General features: G+C 36.7%; 1 protein-coding gene and 1 long non-coding RNA gene across 2 annotated transcripts in view; one reads left to right on the plus strand and one right to left on the minus strand.

The window, feature by feature from the left end:
- The window catches only part of LOC107037419, a 53418-nt gene extending 34709 nt beyond the window's left edge, over positions 1 to 18709 (minus strand). The window contains exon 1 of the mRNA XM_015255973.1: positions 18626 to 18709. Within this exon, the coding sequence (XP_015111459.1) occupies positions 18626 to 18709 (84 nt within the window). The remainder of the gene's footprint in view (positions 1 to 18625) is intronic.
- On the plus strand, positions 8317 to 9432 carry LOC107037438. Its single transcript, XR_001460833.1, has 2 exons — positions 8317 to 8466; positions 9155 to 9432. It is a non-coding gene; the product is annotated as an uncharacterized LOC107037438 (long non-coding RNA).
- Positions 18710 to 21354: the final 2645 nt, after the last annotated feature.

The raw sequence follows: 21354 nt of genomic DNA on the forward strand, positions 1-21354 counted from the left end.
AGAATTCAATTTTTCTATATAACTTATTCTTTCCATATATTTTCTATAGAATTTGCTCGACTCAAATTTTCCAAGTGTTTTTCATTCTATTTTTATTTTCTTCTCATCAAGAAAATCAAACGAAAAAACTTCAAAAATTTGAGCCGAGAAAATTTTGTAGAAAATATCTCAATAGAATAAGTTATACAGAAAAATTGAATTCTAGTGACTTTTTCTACTGAATATTTTCTATTGAACATTTTGATAGAATCGGCCAAAAACTAATAGAACAGTTCAATAGAAATTCAATAGCATTTTCCAACGAATTCGATAGGTTTTTCGGTTAAATTTTTTCGTCCGTGATGCCTTACCATATTTGTGAATTCATAGAAAAACTGGGTTTAATTTAATTAAAAAATTAATGGCCTTTAGAAAGACGGTGGTAAAATGGGGGGTCACGGTATATGTAATGCACCAAAGAGTTTTAAATTCATAATTGGCAACCCAAGCCCGATGTTGTAAGAACTTGTAAATTTGCTGGAAGGGTACGCTTTGTACGCAAACACACAAAATTCTTGTATAATCCACGATGTGTTTTATCAATTCGTCTATTTTTCGATTAGCGGATATGAACAAACCGCTCGCCAATCCTGAGCTGGCAGATGAAGCATTGACCAGATTGAAACGTGCAAAATGAAGACCAAAATATATAATTCTTGGAGTCATCCCACATTGAAATTAAAATCGTAATTTTTTTAAATTTAGAGTTAATGTGTTTTACGTCATGTATTTTAATGTGCTTTAATGTGTTTTATGTCATGCCATGGCGTACTGTCTTCTAATCGTCTTACATCAGAACGGAAAAGAATGTAATTTTTTATAAATTTCTAATTATTTTGACTTATCTTGTGTTTGTTATCTTCATGCGTGCTTTCAAACTTCTAAAATTTACAATATGTTCCATCAGTCCTTTTATTCTTCAATTCTTCTTCTATCGAAATGTCCAAAATGAAGACCAAAACGTGTAATTCTTGTAATCATCCCATATCGCAGTGAGAAACAACGTCATTTTCAATAAATTTCTGATTATTTCCCAAAAAATGGAATCTTTGAACTTCTGTCACCAACCACAGATCCCTTCCCGTTCCCTCCGGAAACGAACTGCAGAGCGAATTTTTTCCCGTAAGAAACGTATATAGCATCAGCCTGAAGGCAGCCCTTGGCCAGTCTCGCGGCAAGACTAGTGCTTGGAACATATAAGAATATGTGAAATATTGAGCTGCAGTCGAGATGAAACTTCTCATCGCAGTTTTCGGGATTTTTCTTCTCGCCAGTTATGCATCATCAGCAGTTGTTGCAGGTGATTTGGAAATGGTTGAATCCCTGATAAACAACTGTAAGTATTCTCTGACGCAGCTAATATACGAGGCCGAACGCGCGCTACAGCGTGCTGTAATTGTAACAATCATAATTGAAAATCTCAAAATAAAATTAATCATGAATTAAATTTGCCGCCTCAGAGGACTGGAATCAATGAGGTTATTCCTGCTTATTGCGTGACAGATTTGCGAGATATTCATAGTTATCGACTTTAAGTGTATGTTCTTTTTAGAATAGGAAGGCCGAACGCACGCTACAGCGCGCTGTAATTGTAACAATCATAATTGAAAATCTCAAAATTAAATTAATCATGAATTAAATTTGCCGCCTCAGAGGACTGGAACCAATGAGGAATAAGCGTGACAGATTTGCGAGATATTGATAGTTATCGACTTTAAGTGTATGTTTTTTTTAGAATATTTCCCTCATGCTTCATTATATTTCAATTCACCTAGCTCCACTGGAAGCTGTGATCCCCAACGAGCCAATACTCCGAAGGCAACGCAATGCAGGCGAAATTGCATGTCGTATCCTCTACTTCACGCTGCCCTGCTTCATCCACAACCAGGTGAAGGGAAAATAGACGAAACCCACGCAGACATACCCCCAAACATAAACTTGGAACATCAAATCCCATCAGAACATGTAGTTTTCACCACCGCATTAAAATAATTGAGCCAATAAAATCGAAAAATATTTCTTCTCATAAAAAATATTCATGAGACTATTAACCGAATCCTTCGCATCCCACCGATAGATCGATTTACAATCGCGTGCTCTTGCTTGTTCTTTCTTAAACGACCTTCGAATCAGATAAAAATCCCGCACGGAAACCGTTCGCGGCGCTAAGAAGCTGTCGGTGGTGAAGACTTTGAGGGGTCAGTCAAGAAATTATCTTGTAGTTTAGTATTGAAGGTGAGGAATTCATTCATTAAAGTGGAGTAATCAGCAATGATGTTGTGATTTCATTCCAGATTTTTTGCTATCACTTTACTCTTTCCTGAAGATTATAAAGAGAAATGAAAAATTCGCACGTGCATAGATGGTTAATAATCTTTTTATGAAGTGATGGTTTCAATGAAGTTTCAAAGAATTTCGTCAGGGAAAATTTACAATTTGATGAAAAAATTAATGTAACTGTGAATTTCTAGTCAATTATTCCATGAAAATTAATTGAAATCGGGGAAATTCAGGTAAATATATTCTAGACTTTAATTTGGTAATCAATATTCATGTTATTTACTGAAAATTCAAGTAAATTGGAAAATTCTCGTCTTCCCGCTGCTCAAAAATTTGGAATTCTACTGCACTCCCAGTGAAATTTGAGATTTCGTGATTGAAATTTGATATTTTTTCTAACATTGTATTTAACTAAATTTGAACTAAAAATTACAGTTTCCATTGATTGTTTCCATCAAATTTTCAATTTCAATTTAAAATCCCTTGGCCAATTATTCCATGAAAATTAATAGAAATCGGGGAAATTCAGGTAAATATATTCTTGAATTTAATTTGGTAATCAATATTCATGTTATTTACTGAAAATTCAAGTAAGTGGAAAAATTCTCGTCTTCCGGCTGCTCAAAAATTTGGAATTCTACTGAACTCCCAGTGAAATGTGAGATTTCGTGATCTTTTCCCACCTAAATTGAAGTTAATATCGATCTCCTAAAAATTACTACTGACGAAATATGAACTTTTATCTAACATTGCATTTAACTAAATTTCCAGGATTTCTATCGAATTTTAATGGAATGATTGAACTAACAATTACAGTTTCCATTGATTGTTTCCATCAAAATGTCAATTACAATGTTAAAATTCCTTGAAATCTCTGTGGAACTGTGAGCTGACAAAATGTGTACTGGGAATTTCAGCGAAAAATAGTTAATATTGTACACGATTACTGAAATCCAGGTATAATTTCCCCAAGATTTTTCTCTCGGTGCAGGAATATCGCTCGTAAATAACTCTTTCCGTGACAGAGCCCCATAAAAGCATCACTTCAACCAGAACCAGAGCCTTCACCGGTCTCCCGCCAAACTAACCTCGTCCTTTTAATCCCAAAAAATGCGTGAGAATAACCCCGAGTCAAGACGAACTCCACCGTGATCGTTGGAACTTCTCTCTTGCCGCCTGTGCATCACCAACGATTGTACGGCCTGATGGACAACTGCAAGTAATCTCCACCTGTCGCAAAACAAGATCCATCCTCCGACGTTTTGGATAACTTCTCCCATGCTCCATTGTATTCCAATTCTCCCGCCTGAACTTGAATATAATTGTCGACCCGGATTTCATACCCGATGTCGAGACACTCCGGGGCGTGATGCAGACGAGATAGCTCGTCGTGTTCTCTATTTCGCTCTGCCCTCCCGGAAAAAGGGTGTATATATTAGAGAAGGCCGATATAAACTGAATACAAAAACTGTTTGTAACAAAATGAGAATGATAATAATTTTTTTAACGAGGGTTTGACTTGTTTTTCCATATTGGGTGATTTTTTCCACAAGAAAAAACCTTGAGTACAATGACAACTCTGTCCAAGACAAGTCTCCGGTTAACAACTCTATCTATACTGTTGAAAATTTTCGTCTGAATTTTACGTGCCAAATTCTGGAAATTTTTATCGTGTTCAAGTTCCACTGAAATGTCACGAAATCTTGTCATTGAAAAATTAAATATTTATTTTCCGTTCAAATGATTTGAAAATCAATAAAATACTTGATTTTTCAGTTCAGGGATTCTGTGAAAATTCAGAAAAAACTGAAAATTCAATCAAGTTGTGAAACTTCCAGCTCACTACCGCTGAAAATTCATGAATTCTACTTAAAACTTGAAATTTCATAACCATGTTTTCCCTAAATCCAATTCAATGCTACTCTCAAGAGATTTACTGTAATATCTTCCATGAAATTTCAAAAAATTTCTAATAGTGTATCTTCAGGTGTATCATAACAGCTCAATCAAACATCATCTCTATCAATGAATATATAAAATGTTGAGGTTAATCATAACATCTCTATCTGCCTCATACTCTATCGGTATGGCCTGTGCGTAACAACTCTATCGTAACTCAACCGACTCGGCATCCAACGTATCAATTATGCTGACTCGAAGGAGTATTTTTCGTCACTACACTATTGAAAATTTTCCACTGGAATTTCCGGTAAGGACCTTGGAAACTTCTAACAAGTAACATAATCACTGAAATTTCAAGGAATTGTGGCATTCAAAATTCACTATTTAAAAGGTCAGAGAAATCTGTCTTTGAATTCCACATTCCTCTGAATTTTCATGAAATTCCTTCAAAAATTCCTGAAATTCCAAGAATTTTAAAAGAATTCCCTGAAAATTCAAGGGAGTTTAGCAGTGAATATTCATTTTCACTTGAAAGTTCCTGTAAATTGTGGAATTTCCATCTCCCTGTCGCTAAAAAATTTGGACTGTCCTCAAATTTTCATAAAAACTCGAAATTCCATTGACTTTTTCGCCTTAAATCGAATTCAATGTCTTTTTCCAGAAAATTCAGCCAAATATTTTCAACAGTGTAGGCCGAAAGAAACTCTTCTGGCAATTGTGAGTTTACAATTATGAGCTAGAATAGTATATTTCGATACGAGTGCGTGAAACGGTCAAAGACCATTTTTCCCATGAGTGTCGAATCCTATTTTTATCACAATGTGTCAAATGCGTAAAATTTCACTTTAAGTAGAAGCGATGAAAAAGGTTTTTTCAGCTATGTAACGAACATCATTTTTCGTGACTTCGCAAATAGTATACTTCCTTGGAGGAGATTTGCTCCACCCACAATCAGATTGAGTAAAGCAAATGTCCCATGAACGTAGAACCAACAACAAAGGATTATTAACCAAAAAATCTCAGAATAATTCAACCGAGACAACCTCAAGCGCCTGCACATCTATTTCTCCTTACGCATAAAAAAACCGTCCACGATTACCAACCGGAAATCCTCCCCATCCCACCGATTCTTCAACGACCCCCAGACTAAATGCAGAAAGGCTCCGAGAAACCCGCGCAAAAAACGATAGGAATTAAAATGTCCCTGGAAATTCCAGACGATTGCAGAAGATTCTTCCAAATGATTGAATTTGCAGTTTCCATTGATGTCTTCATTAAATTATGAATCTCCATTGACAAAATTCTTCAGAAATTCATGACTTCCCAAAAACTTTCAAGAACTCTACCGGGAATGTCAGCCAAAAATTAAAGTGTCAATTCTTCAAAGGAATAGTATATTCCGTCCCGGCGGGCGCAAAGTTACATTTCCCTCCCGCTTCGCGGGAGGGAACTCTGACTTTGCGCCTACGCCGAGACGGAATATACTATTTTAACACGCCTGCAAAGAAAAGTTCGTATTTTGCTCTTTGATGAGCGGGCGGAAAGTCAAGACTTTCCTTGGGAGCAACTTTCCACCCTAGGGCGGAAAGTACTCACTTTCCTCCCGCTCATCAGGGAGCAAAGTAGGAACTTTCCGTGCAGGTGTGTGAAAAAAATATTTCTCAGTAGTAATACCCCAAGAGGTTCAAAATTATCGGGTATTTCCCAATAGTTTCGTAGCAATCAAATGAGGGTGTCAAGTTTTGCAGGTTAAAAAATTTTTCTGCAAAACTTGGCAAGATGGTTTATTTGCAGGGGAACTTGAGGGAAATACCCGATTAATTTTGAATCTCGAGGGGTATTTGCCGAGTTATTTTTCCCAATCGGATTTTAGCCAAGCAGAGTGCTCCGCTGCATCAGGAGTTGAATTGGGGAAGATTTGAACAAATTATGTTAATAGAATAACCCGATTTCCATAGACTGTCAAATATAAGTTTCTATCTGAACTCAGCCGAAAAAATGAAGAGCTACTGAGACATATTCAAAAGCTAGGAGGAAATATCCGAAATAAAACTGTCGGCTAGCCTCAAATCCTGCGTTCTGATTGGTCGAAATCCGACTGGGAAAAATAATCACATATATTTCCTTCATGGAGATGGGGGGGCATTGTCAACCAGACTGGCGAAAATAATCGCCCCACAAATGTAGAGCCGACCGCAAAAGATGATCAACCCAGACGTCTCCGAATGACTGAACGGACAGTCTCGACCGCGCCTGCACATCTATTCAAATAAAAAAACCCTTCACGACTACCAACCGGAAGTCCTCCCCATCCCACCGACGGATTGATTTGCATTAACGTGCTCTGCTCGCTCCTTCCTCAACGACCCCCAGACAAAATAAAAAAGCCTCCAAGAGAACCCGCGCGAATGAAACCCCTGGGCATCAATGACCTCCAACGGCTTAAGTAATACATTACCAGGATACGCAAGTACTCAGATCAAAATCTCCGGGTGCATCACAGCCACCATCGTATGTATGCAACAGCGTCTCCCTGTGAATTCCTCGACGCGAAAGAGGCCCAACAGTACGCGACCTCACTGCAGCATAATATTCCACCTGATGTCCTGGGGGTATTACTCAGCGAGGGGGTGGGGAGGGAGGTGAATCGAGTAAAACTGGCAAAGCGGACTTCATCTCGAGATCAAGAGGAGATAGCTAAACTGCTACGAAGAAGCTGTTACAAGGTAACGAGTTGTCAGGCTTCAGAGTCAATTTTTTTCATCATCTTCATCCTCACGTGATAATAATCCATTCGATGGTATCAATTCGCGCGATTGTTATCAGAGGCATCTCTAATATTTTATTCATTTATTCAAATGGGTCAATTACATACAGTTGAGAGTCGAGAATTTCTTTTCACTCTTGATTTTTGTTGCATCGATACTTTAATTGGAATTTTTCAGCGTATTGTATTGTATCATTGCTGGATGGGAAAATTGAATGTGGAAACCTAGACACGTTTTTGTGTTACAGTGAATAATAATAAATTACACTGTTGGAAATTTTTTGAAAATTAAGGTATAGTTGCACTGGAATTCTCGATGTTCTGAATTTAAATTCAATTTGAGATCAAATCGTTCGTGGAATTTCTCATTCAGGTTAGATTATCAGTGATATTTCAATGATATTTAAATTTCCAAATTCATTGCGGTAACATCACATCTAACTGAATTTTCAGTGGACTGCAAATTTAGGGAAATTGTTGTTTTAATTTTCAAATTATTCAATAATTTTCTTTATCATTTGGACCTGAAAATTGCAATTCCATGGAATACTCCAGAATTCAACTGATACCTGAAAATTTCGTGTGAATGACTGATCGTTAACAATTTGACGACTTTTAAGATAATTCAATTACACTGGTGAAGACATGGCTGAAAGCACTTTTTACAATTTCTGTAATGACAGTTTCAATAAAATTTCAAGGAATTTCGTAATGGTAATTCCCAAGTTGATGAAAAAATCAACGGAAAATGGAAATTTCCGGTCAATCATTCCATGAAAATTAATAGAAATAAAAAAAAGCTGCGGTGAACGTATTCTACCAATTATTATACAACTAATTATAAATTCAGGGTAATTTGGTACTGAATATTTACGTTTCGGTTGAAAATTCAAAAAAGCTGGGGAATTATCGTCTGCCTACTGCTCAAAAAATTGGACTTTCATGATTCCCCACCCCCTGAATCGAATTCAATACCGCATCCCCTGAAAATGACTACAAAAATGTTCATAAAATTTCAATTGTATTTTAACAATAGAAATGTAACGTCAGATTTTCACAATTAGATTGAAAATCCCCACTGAGAGTGAAATATCAATGATTGCATCGAGCTCAAGTTAAGTTGAATTCGAATCCACAACATTACAAATTCGGAAACATTAAAATAAAAAAATCCAACAGAGCTATCTGCAATAAATGTAAAGGATATTTCTTTCCTTGTAATTTTTTTCCGACCGTTTCCCCCGGAAGACGTACTGCGGTTTCCTTTCGAGCATTTATCCTCCCCGATCCCATAAAAAGGACTTGCAGTAAAACAAAAACACCACTAGGCTCTCGTGCAAGCTCAAGTACACAAGAGACAATTCGGATTTCGCCATGAAACTGATCGCTGTGATCGTTGCGATTTTATCCATCGCTGTTTTTGTTTCATCCCAGCCTGTGGCGGATACTGGAGAAGACTTGAATCGCATCATGGGAAGGTAATTTCCTCCAAACTATGATAACTTTGCAAAATAAGAAATATGAAAATATCATTCTAGGGATATAATGGTCATGCCGGAAATTTAATTTTTGTGAAAGATCGTAAATTTCTTTTCATCAAATTGGTTAATGCTTAATTTTTCGGCAGAATTTCAATTTTTGTTTCCAAATTGAAGCATTATATTCGTCAAATCCGAAATTTCCATTTTTTCGCCTCAGAATAACTAATTTTAGCCTCAGGAATTCGAATGTGTTACTTTTGACCAATTGTTTTTCGACGATAACGGAAAAAAAATGTTTAGATAAATTCAATTGTGATTTAAAATATTTTTCCCAGTGCCATTTTGACCGAGTTCGACCATGAGATCGATGGCATTATCTGTCGTTGAAGAAATTTATGTTAAAACCAATATTCAGGGAAAAGTTGAAAAATTTTAACCTTGCGACAACGGTGAATTCCATGAATCACTGAATTCCATTTAAAATAACTCTTCATAGAAACTCCATTCAGAAATCATTTGCTAATTTATCAGCAAAAATATATTGAACATGTTGTGACAAAAGCAACTTCCCACTTGATTTTTATTCTAATTTTTTTCTTTAATCCTGCAAAATTATTAATCAAAGCTTGACGATATCAGATAAAACATTTGATGTCGTATCAATTTGGCCTTTCATATTTTTAAGATCCTCTGATGTTGATGAAATCATTGTGAACCCTGAGTTTATCGATGGTGCATTGACGAAGCAGCGGCGTAAACGGTATAGGCAACCCTATTCTTCGCCTTGGGGTGGTGGTATCTGGGGTGGTCTGTCACCAGGTACTCGCGGCGCCATAAATCGACCAGGTGTGTTTTGGTGAAAAACTTGAGGATGATGAAGATTACTCCATGTCAATATTTGAGAAAAAAATGTACTTTGATGGCAATGATATCCAATAAATTGAAGACTATTTAATATTGAAACTGTGTTGTAATGGAACTGTTTAGCTTTTATCACCGATTTACAGAATGACATTATAAAATTATTATTGTGAAGATGAATGCATTAGTCCGAATGCACGAGATTGTCCTTACGGTTCGGTGCTATTGTTATTCATATTTCAGGGTTCCGTCTCTATACAAGAGATTTGCAGTGTTTTTTTACGTAAGTTTCATCTTGAAACTCTTAAGAAGCGCCTAGTAGAATGCGGGCCTTATTAAGGATACGCTGATCACAATTGCACGAATATTCCATTGATTTTCTGTTCAAATGATTTGGAAATTATTATTTTTCCCAATCGGATTTCGACCAATCAGAGCGCAGTATTTGAGGCTACCCGAGAGTTTTATTTCGGATATTTCCTCCTAGCTTTTGCATATTTCGCAGTAGTTCTTCATTTTTTTACCTGAATATTTCGCAGTCGCTCTTCATTTTTCCGGCTCATTTCAGATAGAATCTGATATTTGACAGTCTATGGAAATCGGATTATTCTATTAACATAATTTGTTCAAATCTTCCCCAATTCAACTCCTGATGTTGTCCGCTGCACTCCGCTTGGCCAAAATCCGATTGGGAAAAATAATCCGACAAATGCCCCTCGAGATTCAAAATTAATCGGGTATTTCCCTCAAGCTCCCCTGCAAACAAACCATTGTGCCAATTTTTGCAGAAAAATTTTTTAACCTGTAAAACTTAACACCCTCATTAGTTTGCAACGAAGCTATCGGGGAATACCCGATAATTTTGAAGCTCTTGGGGTATTACTACTGAACAAATACTTGATTTTTCAGGAAAATTCAGAAAAAAAATGAAAATTCATATAATTTTGTTTCTGAATATTCATGCTCCACTGAAAATTCAATCAAGTTGTTAAATTTCCATCTCACTCGCACTGAAAACTCATGAATTTCCGTGAATTCGACTTAAAACTTGAAATTTCATAACCATTTTTTCCCTACATCCGATTCAATGTCAGTATCATGAGATTTGCTATAACATCTTCCATGAAATTTCAAAAAATTTCTAACAGTATATTAGTGTTAAAAAAACTCGTGAAATTTCAAATTTGAAGATGAGATTTCCTCAATTAACTTGAATTTCCAATCAAGATATGAGTATTCAGCCCCAATTACCGCTAAATTAATTTCCCTCCCCTTCAAATTCCACAATCCCATCGTCATCCTTCGGATTGACGGAATCAAAGATCGACAAAGATCGACTCTCTTCCAAGAACCATGGCCTAAGATCCTTCGATAATGGGAACACTTTCATGGATGCAACTGGATGACTTGATGCGACTGGAGAGTGTCCATGAGTTAAAAACAGGACCAAATGAAAGCAGAATGTGATGAGGTAAATATGCTGAGGCGCAGCGCGATAGTAGTTTGTGAGTAAAAAAACGACACTTGTTACGACGGACATAGGAGAAGTAGCCCTGCGTTGTATTCCAGCTCAGTCCGTTGAACCTAACTGTCGGAACAATTGTAGTGCGAGACAAAAAGCAGTGGAAGACCGCTGGACACGGGCTCCAAATGAATTCATTTCGCCTCGCGCAATCCATCAGTGAATAATTGAATCATCTAAACGCAATAAAACCGCTTCATTAGTACCATGAGTGGAGGCCAAGCACTGACGACTGCTCGTTTACGCAATCTAGGTGTGGGAGCATGCGTCATTGTTACAATTTACTGTATGAAGATAAAAAATGGAGAAAAAGGTTATTAAATCAGGGTCCTTGTGATGGGCGTTAGACACCACAGAACAGAAAAGATATGCGTTCCCACGGGCCCGACGTTTTCTCATCGCTGTGTCCAAGGATTTTCGTTCGTTCATGCTAATCATGCGTTTCTGTGCAAATTATGTGAACAGTATGTAACAGGATAGTTTGCGAATACTTTCCACAAACTGCGACTGGATCTGTCACCTGTTTGTGCCATGATGCATTATTCATAGGGGAAACTATATCTTTAAAAGGGTTTACCGATGGCGTTTACACGCGCTATTTTGTAATGTTATTAAATGTGGAGGATACATATTGGGTAGGAGGTGCAGGTGTCGTTGATGAAAATTCACACTGAGAAAGAAAATGATTTTTGCAAAATATTCATTTACTTGGGAGAAGCGTTTATCTTTTCAAAATCGTATTTCTCCAACCGGAATATTTTCGGGGGAGCCTGATTAGGTTTCAGTTATGACAATCATGTTACTCTAGAGGATGACTATGTTGCACATGACCTTGGACGAACTCCTGCAATGATTATTCATTTTTCATAAATTTCTTATTTTCTAGAGAGAAGAATTTCGATTGATTTTTTAGTGTTGACGAGATGTTGAGAAATTATTGGAAATTTTTCTCAAACTAAAAGAAAATGAGATTTTTCTCGGATTTTTTTGCGCTCAATGTACCGAAATTGGCTGACTGCTTTAATATTTGCTAGCATAGAATTTATGAGGATATAATGTTTTTTTGACACAATAAAAACAAATGTCGATATAAAACAACTTCACGAAACAATCTGCAGTAAAAAATTCAGTACTCCCAATTCAGATTCACAGTAAAAAGTTCAGAGTGAATTTCGACTCTGAGTCGACACAATAATGAAAACGCCGCCGGAGTTTTTCGTTCAACTAAAATTGTTCCCGATTTCGCCATTGGCTTGTTACTGGCCTATCGTTCATCAACATTACAAGGATGGCACTCGATACTGCGATGCCTCAAGAGGCGTGAATGGAGGGAGATTTCCTGTGCAATGGCATGCACACGGAGAGCCAAAGAGATCAGATAGCATACCATCGAGAGGAGATCCAATGCGCGTTGGCTCGTCAGGTGTGTGTGCAGGCCTCTTGGGCACAATCCCATTAGATCTCACGGTTTAAATTCAAATTATCCATAAAGAAATGAAGCAGCCTGATCTTTAATTTGCAAAATGCACAAGAGGCACGATCTAACGAACTTGATGCAGGGGGAGGGTCAAAATACCTGGGAATCTGACAGCGAGAGATAAACGCAAATGAAGCGGCGATGAAGTGTAATAAAAAATATACAACGACGGTTGTTTGCATGAACAATAAACCATGGTGCGCCCTCGAGGCGTGCGCTCAGAGAAGGGCTAAGAAGCCTCCGAGGATCATACGAGGGACTAAAAAATTGTATATTTCGACAATAGACCGTGAGGAATTTTTCTGGTGAATATGGGGTTACGGGACGAGCCAAAGGCGATTTCTGTAATTGTATGATGCAGAACAGTTCTTCGCGGCCATGTACCGAGGCATTTTAACGTGATAAATACAAAAATAACAATAATGAAACAATAATAATAAAATAAAAAAAGAAAAGTAACGTGTCAAAATGTAAAAGGGATGCGAAATGCTCGTTTGGGAATTTTTACTTTAAAAAAGCTTGGAAAAAATCTGGAGCAGAAAATAAATTCTCCCGCTTGAGTTCTGAAAATTTTATGGATCGAAACGTAATTTTTAAGTGTTGAAGCGTAATTTTTACGTGACACTCCATAAAAATTCGCGCGGAGAACAGCGATTTATGCGAATTCTTAGCGATACATCACAGTTACGTGAAGCAAGGTAATTTTTACGTGATTTCCATAGTAATTTTCCTCGGCTTGTTTCTCTCTACAATATAACGCGGGATTTAGATTCACTTGAAATCCATGGTTTTAAGATGACAAGGCGATGAGTGCATCGTCAAACACGTAAAATTAATTTATTCACAGCGAAATGAGTAATTGAAATAAATCGTTACCAAATGAGACAAAATTTTATGACCGAAAAATTCATGACGGCCCATTTCCTTTCTGACCCCGCGGATTTTGAAGTAGTATGAATAAAGTCCAGTTGAATCGTTGAGTGTAGCGAGGAAAAATAAAAAATCGAGAAGCAAAAGAAAAATTGTTCATCGTTGATAATGTTCTCCCCGAATGCTAAATTCTGATGAGTGTAAAAAATTTGTTGTCTCTTGTGAGACTAGAGAATTCTGACATAGCCCGCCATTTCGGGTACGCAGAAACATAAATTATTTATAACAAAAGTTTGACAGTGACGATAATTTTCATATTGGGCTTAGAATTTTTTTATTGGGCTTAGAACGACCCCAAACGACCATTTGAAACTTTGTTTTTGAGTTTGCGAAAATACATAAAATACCATAAATATATTGTATCGATAAATAAACATCTTTTTTTTCGAACAGCTGAGATAATTCCGACAAAATCTGTGGGTTCAAATTTTTATTGTTGTTCTTAGAGGCTCGTCATTAGGATTCAAAGAACAAAGTTTTTAAAAGGAAAAAAATTCAATCTTCAGTATCTCTGCCAATTACTGAGTTAGAGAGTTTCGGTTGCGCTCATTTTTTAAATTTCAGGCTTTACTTTTCGAGAAAAAATAGAAAAAACTTTCAAAACTTTGGGGCAATTTTTCATATACAGAATTGGCGGATTCGCTCATTTACATTTTCTGATTTTTTGAGATTATTTCTAGATTTGAATCCTCTCCCTAACCTCGAGAATTAAATCTTCTCATAAGACTGGGGTATTTTTGCACTTCTAGATTAATTTTTGTTGTTGTTATCAATAATAATATGGACTGCCGATTAAGGACAAATTCAACGGGAATGTTTCTATTCATATTAACTTTCGTTTAGAATTTGATTGAGATTCTTATATTTAAAAGTTAAGTTAAGTTGTGTTTTTAATACTTTAAAACGTGACGTTATTTCGCATCCCTGTACTACGCGTGCATTGACGATTGGTTGAATGATTCGGCACTGTAAGGAGAATGCACTGGATGTATTATATTAAATACGTCCTTTTCCTCACTTGACTCACCTTGGCTCGTTTGGTATTCCGGGGCCAAAGTGTGCCAGTGAAATAACTGTACCTGTGTTACCACGATAGTGGTCCATGGTGCACGTATTCATTCGGCGAGACCGATCATAGCCGCTCCTGGCTTAGGTCAGCTGAACACGTTTGATGGAAATTCTATTCTCGTTTCCATGATAAAATGCCGGGGAATATAAATTCGGAATTCGATTACAGATTTGTGAAATTGAGGAAGGAAATTGAATGTGGAGCTGTAGGAATGATGAGAATGCGCGGAGAATGTTTTGGTTTTCCTTTAAAAACAATACTTGCGATTTGAGAATTTGAAAGGGGATTTTTTATTGAATTTGGATGGAGATTATTTGTTTTCTTATGATATTCACCGAATTATTTTTAAAAATGGAATTATTTTTTTTATCTCGGGAGCAAATGAGATATTCTTTATCGAACAAAATAGGAAATATGGAAGAAGACTGAAAATATTAGATATGAAATTTATATTGAAGAAGCAATTTAACTCAATAGTTTAGGAATTGAGCAAATTGCAGATAATTAAGGGAATGTTAGTACGAAAAATGCAGAGAAAATAGTTCTCAATAAGCAAGCACTTTGGCCTTTTTTCATTAGAATATTTTTCAATATAGATGAAGCTTAGAGCTTTCATTCAAGGCCAGTTTGACCTTCAAATTTACAACGAAATTATTATTAAAGTTTGGAGATCGGTCCTTGCTTGTTCATTTTAAACTGTCACACAACTTTTTTAAAAATTGGAAAGTCTAGTTTTTTACGATGATGCGTAAAATGACTGAAAGATAAATTTTTAAAAATGACGAGTGTTTATCGTAAATAATTATTAGAAATCATTTTTTCACCGAAGAAATATTTTTTTTAGTGATAACAAATTTGCCTATATTCATAATTTCACAAAAAAATTATTTTGTTTAGAGAACTCAGGTTTGAACAATTTTCATTATTTATTTACAAAAAGAAAATATTTAAAAGAGAACCCGATTTTGAGATCATTCGTAATCAGTTAATTATTCATACATTTATTAAAAAATGTTTTCAAGAAATCCAATTAACGATTTTAATAATTGAGAATTTAATGAATATTGAAAATCCTTGAAAATCCTATTCGTCAGAGCAATATTTTCAGCATAAAAACAACTTCTCGTCTGTGTGGGCTGAAGAGGGCTGAAATGAAGGGGTAGACAATAACAAATTAAGGAAGTACTTTTTTCGTTTAAATCGATTCAACACTGGAGGCAGCAAACCCATCGAGAAAATAAGTATTACACATATAATTTTTATTTTTACGCTCTTTTTACTCTGGTTACTTGGAAGGTGAATGCTTTCCGAATTTGCCGCACACGATTAGCATAAAGATAATCACTGTCTTTATCTCCGGCACGGCCCCAAGGTGGGTGACTCTTGCTAACGGGCCCATGTACCAGGGGAGCAGATGAACCGAGAGGGGTTAAAACACAACGAGACCCTTTCTCTTGGGCAATTGCGCATCTCTTGGCCGTTTGAAACGATCTAAATGAGCAAAAGAGCATGAGAAAAGATGGGAGTAGTTCGTGAAATCGTTTTGGATAATTTTTCGCCCGAGTAGTTGACCCCCTGGGGTAACAACGGAATGAATCGACTATTATTTTGATCCGGGATTCCGAAAGTAGTGAGGAATTATCCGCTGCATTTCGATATGTTCACTGTTAAAAATTCTTTCTCTTGAATTTTCAGTAGTAATACCACCAGTGCTTCAAAATTATCGGATATTTTCCGATAGCTTCGTTGCCTAGGAACGATTGTGTCAAATTTTGCAGGTTTAAAATCCCGAGTGCGAACTACACGGAGAGAAATTTTTGATAAAAATTACCCTACCGTTCTATAAAAGTGTATCATGAGTCATCGTTTCCTCATTTCTATCCCGAAATTTAGTAAAAATTAATATATGATGATCAAATTTTATTCTACGTTAGAGAAATTTTATCCTGACGCATAATAAATTTTACCCTTCCACTCCAGTAATTTTTATGTAGATAACAACGAAAATTCTAGAATGCTTGGTACATTTTATCCTACCGGTACAGTAATTTTTATTTTTATCAGGATAAAATTTCTCTAACGCAGAATAAAATTTCATCACAATTAATTAATTAATTAATTTTTAATTAATTAATTTTTACTAAATTTTGGGATAGAAATAAGGAAACGATGACTCATGATACACTTTTATAGAACGGTAGGATAATTTTTACCTCCACATAGATACTTGTCAACTGGACATTCACATCGCAGATATTATTCCCAAGACATTTTGACATGGAACCCCGTCCCAGTAACCCAACATGTTGCCGCAATATTCCCCTTGACAGTAAGAAAATGCAGCGAAAAAAACCCGTATGTTTTCCGTAATTCCGGAGCGAAACGTAATTGTTAATACTCTGTAAAAATTACTAATAAACTACCCATCAAATTTCATTTTTTATCCATTCGTCCCGCGGATTTCAGAGATTATAAAAGGGCTCGCGCAATTCAGTGCGATGTGATAAAAACGTCTGGCTGGATTCCCTACTTCACTCGTAAATCCAAAAAGATATCGGCCGCCGGCGGTTGCACGCGGGCGTGAACTTGAAACGGCCGAGTGTGGCTACGGGCCATTATGCAATGTTCTTTCTCCACTGCGCGGGAGAGTCAAGGTTAAGGTTTCCACGGCGTGTCTTGCCATTGTTTCTCACAGCGATCCTTGCAATCTTTTTAATTGCCTGGCCATGTGAATCACATGAATAAGAGGATGAACCCCAGTTTACACCTTGAGGTGTCATTTTTCAGCGGTTCTGCATGCGTCAGCATGGTTTTTGCTGTCGCTCGTGCCAATGATTTCGCTTTTATTGAGATTATGTCATTGGAGTCTCTATTTTTTGTTACCATTTCCACGGAAACTTGACGCATTCTTGAGGATATTCATTTTTGCGTGGGAAATGAAAATATGTTGGTCATGTCACAGTGGAGGGCTGACAAAAATGTAATATGTGAGGTGGTATATGGAGCTATTAAGGATATCCAAGCATCTGCTACAATTTGGTAGAGATAGATTCAACAATTTCCAATCATCAAACTTGTCAATTAAATTGCGTGAGAAATTTTTTTTAAAAATCATGAATATTCAGCGTGTTTCAAATTACATTTTGCACAGAATTATTATTTTTTTAAACATTCGTAGTTTATAAATAAATAATTGAAACAGTTTACACTTTTGGAAATCGTATTTTTTTTTGCATGAAAAAGCGATGGTAAAATTCTGAATATGAATAAATGTGTCACGATTCCGAACAAATGATTTTTATGGAAAATTGAATGTTTATAAATTATTTATAGAAAATGCTCGTAATTTTCAAAAATTGCAATTTTTCAATTATCTCATCAATTTTCTTTCAAAAGTAAACTATGTAATTTTTTCAGATTTTTAAAGTGTTTTCTAATTAATTGGAATATTCGAAGCGATAGCCTATGCAGAGAATTTTCAGTACAGAATCCCAATTTGTGAATTTTTCTATAAACTCTATACTGTTAGATTTTTTTGGAATTCAAGAACAAGAATTTACTTTATGTTTTTTGTTATCTTTAATGTGATTTGTCATTTCAATCAAGGGGTTTGCGACTGGCCATCGTCCGAAGGCCTTCAGCCTGGTATTTACAAAGATATTTAGTTGAATGTTATTACAATACACAGTATGTAATAGAGATCAAAATACAAAAAGAGGTAAATAGGGATTTCCTTTACATTGCAAAGTATGGGATGCGAGTAAAACGATTTGAAGATTTTATTGGGTATGAAGAAAGAAAGAAGAGAACAATTGTTGTTTATACAAAGGCCTATTATCAGAGCATTTAACTCAACTCAAATTGTTCACAGAATTTCTTATTCATCTGATGTATCCAAAAGAATGCCTTCAAGAGCATTAAAGAACATGAAGAACTTGCAAAGTTATTTAAAGCGCCTAATTCAGAAAAATTCGACACATCATTTTTTTTAAATTGAAGTAACAAAGGAATTCAATTTAAGTTCAAATTATTCACGGAATTTCTTATTCATTCTGGAGCATTTGTGATGAAGCATTTCCGGGACCAAATTCGTCAATAATGTAAATGTAAATTTCATGTAAACGAGGGATTGTTAAAAATTCAAAAGAATTTCCACCCGAAATTTCAAGAGGAATTTCCCAACATTCCGTGTTGTCTCACGGTTGAGGTGCTTCCCCACTAATTTTCAAAGGAAATTATCACTCCATCCACTCGAGACTTGCTCCTGTCTGTCTCGAAACCTACGAGATTGACTCACCTGATAGGGATAGGGCCCAGACCGGTAGTAGCTGCTGGCCGATAGCGCGGGGTGGCTCTTGCTGCTGCCACACATCGATGCCATTTTTAAATTGAATTTCAAAAATTTTCAAACGTCTGGTTCAAAGAGGCATTTCACATTCACAGCGAACGAGGCATTTCGTCTCCTTGCGCGCTTCTCCGAACCCCTCAACTCCAATTTCAGGGGGCAGACGTCGAGTCACGTCATATTCTCCTCCGACGTTTTACCATTAACCCGAACAAAAGGGCATTAAGTGCGCGAGGGATTGAATCGACAGGGGAATATAATGTTTGTTGATTTATGCGTAATACTGCAGTCGTAATTTATGCGGTACGCGTGTGGGGGGGTTTTCGCGTTCTCTCGTTTTATCCACTTCAATGTCACGGTAAACACTGACGTTTGTATCCACTGGATGATGAATTCACTTCTGAGTTTGTTTGATTTTTTTTTCAAAAAATGTTCAAATGAATTATAATTATTTTCAGCTGCAATCAGCTGATCTCGAGCTCCTCGTCCTCCTGAGGTAATTCTTCAGTGATGAAATAGGGAAATTGACGATTCGATTGAATAAAAAAAAGCGCACAGAGTGCGTTGATCTCGGGAGCCACTCAGACGAGTTATTAATTAATTCTCGTCTGAAATATTATCGAGTCCCTGGTCACTGTGGGATAGTTGCAGCCGCCGAACATTGACCTTAATTTTTGTTCCTCACATTTTTTACAAAACCGATGCACACGAATCGATCACTTGAGGAGATTAATTCAGGAATATTGAGGTGAAGTTCAGTGTTTCGATGAATTAGAGATCGATTTAATTTCGCGATTTGAAGTTGCGAGGACGTTTATCGTAGAGCACTGAAGGAGCGTGTGACACACCTCGCCTCTACCCCAAGACGGTTGACCACCGACTGACGACCGACTGGAGATCTTCACCGCCATTCTTCATCTTCATTCTTTACTAAGCCCCAGCTACTCCCCTAACTATATGCCTTCCTCTGCTACTCTATCGCCTTCCCGTTCGTTCTCCCCCTCTTGAACACGCATTACCCATACAGTCACTCCACCACGACCTACCTGAGAGACTGAGAAACTCGAAAATCAACTTTTTTTATTCCGACATTTCATTATTTCATTTTTTATCCCTTTACATGGAAGATTCTCGCATAAGTAATAGATTGATAAATCATCTTGAGTTGGGAGGATGTATTGATTATCGAAATCAACTTCAAAACTTTGTATAAAATACAGCGGTAGTCCTCGGTTCCACGAAAATAAAAGTTAAAATTTATTGTCGTTAATTTTGATGAGAGGAGAACATGTGGAGGATGAAATTCTCACATAATTATTTTGATTTTCATTGAGTCACCTGTGCCAACTCTTTGATTTTACTGAAATAACAGGTGAGGAATATAAACCTACTGTTTGGTTTCTTTCAATCGCAAAGTCCCTACACTGAGGAAAAAATTGCTGTTGCCAAATATATTTACTTGCCACAAGTAAATGTATATAAATATCTGTATAAGACATGAGTAAATCTTCTTGTATTTGGTAAATAAAGTCATAAAAATTTATAATCCCCACATAATTGATTTAATTTTCACTAGAGACCCTCTCCAGCTCCTCGATTCCCCAAAAACAACAGTTAAAGAATGAAAACCTAGTTTCCTTCCTCTCAATCTACCCCCCAAAGTCCCTCTGCGATGAGAAACAATCAGGGAAAGTGTTATCGCTCCTTGAGCGCATCGAGCCCGGGCCAAGGAACGGTAAAGCGGCGTTAATGACCCTGATGGGATTCCAGCGATTACAAAATCTCTGTTTAGTTCTCCTCCTATCCCCATTCGGGAACACCCGAAGTACAACCACACACTGTGCGTCCCATGCGGCGTTCGTAATCACAGCACACAGTCAGGAAACTTGAAATAGAGATGAAAAATGCTGCAGATTAGACAAGAGCCCCCCGGGTGCACTTAACCCTCAGCATCACCTGACTATTTCCGCCCGACTGGCTATATTCATTGTCGAATGGCTCTCTCTGACCGCACACCAAAACCCTGAAGGTTTTTAGGTCGAAAGATCGAGTACAACCAGTGGTCTTACGCCATAAAATCCTCAGACTCCAGTGCACTCTCGTTTTTTCCATCATTACTCTATTCACAATTTAATTTACAGCTAATTAGACCTGTTTACTACCTCCACTCAACGATTACGAGGTTTATGTGGATCAAGGAATTCGCGGGGACGCTTGACCTCAACCAAAAAAAAATCTCACAATGAACTGCCTGAACTCGATCACGTATTTATTTCAAGTTCATTTCATTTGAATTCTCTAGGGGATTAATGTTGAGAAAACCACGGCTTTTTTATATCTCGTGCGTTGAGCAGCTAGACCTCCCGTAGTTCCAGAGATTTTGAGATATAAAATGCAACTGACATTTTACATAATTTGTTTTATCGCTGCAGATGAAGGTTGAGTGAAAAATTTTAAACACATATTTTTTCATTTCGATACATAGTAAAACATTAATGAGTCACGGGGAATTGAAAACGTCTGCATTAAGACGTTATAATGCAGACGTTTTATTAATTGTCTGTAACTTTTAAACCACACAAGCTGAAGTTGGAGATCGTCCATAAACTTCATTATATATATGCGTGTAAAAGCCTGCGGACTGAGACTGCGACGAAGAATGTAAATAAACAAGGTGAATA

This window comes from Diachasma alloeum, unplaced genomic scaffold (genome assembly GCF_001412515.2).
Source record: "Diachasma alloeum isolate Michigan unplaced genomic scaffold, Dall2.0 Dall_scaffold_00177, whole genome shotgun sequence".
In the NCBI taxonomy this organism is placed as follows: Eukaryota; Metazoa; Arthropoda; class Insecta; order Hymenoptera; family Braconidae; genus Diachasma; species Diachasma alloeum.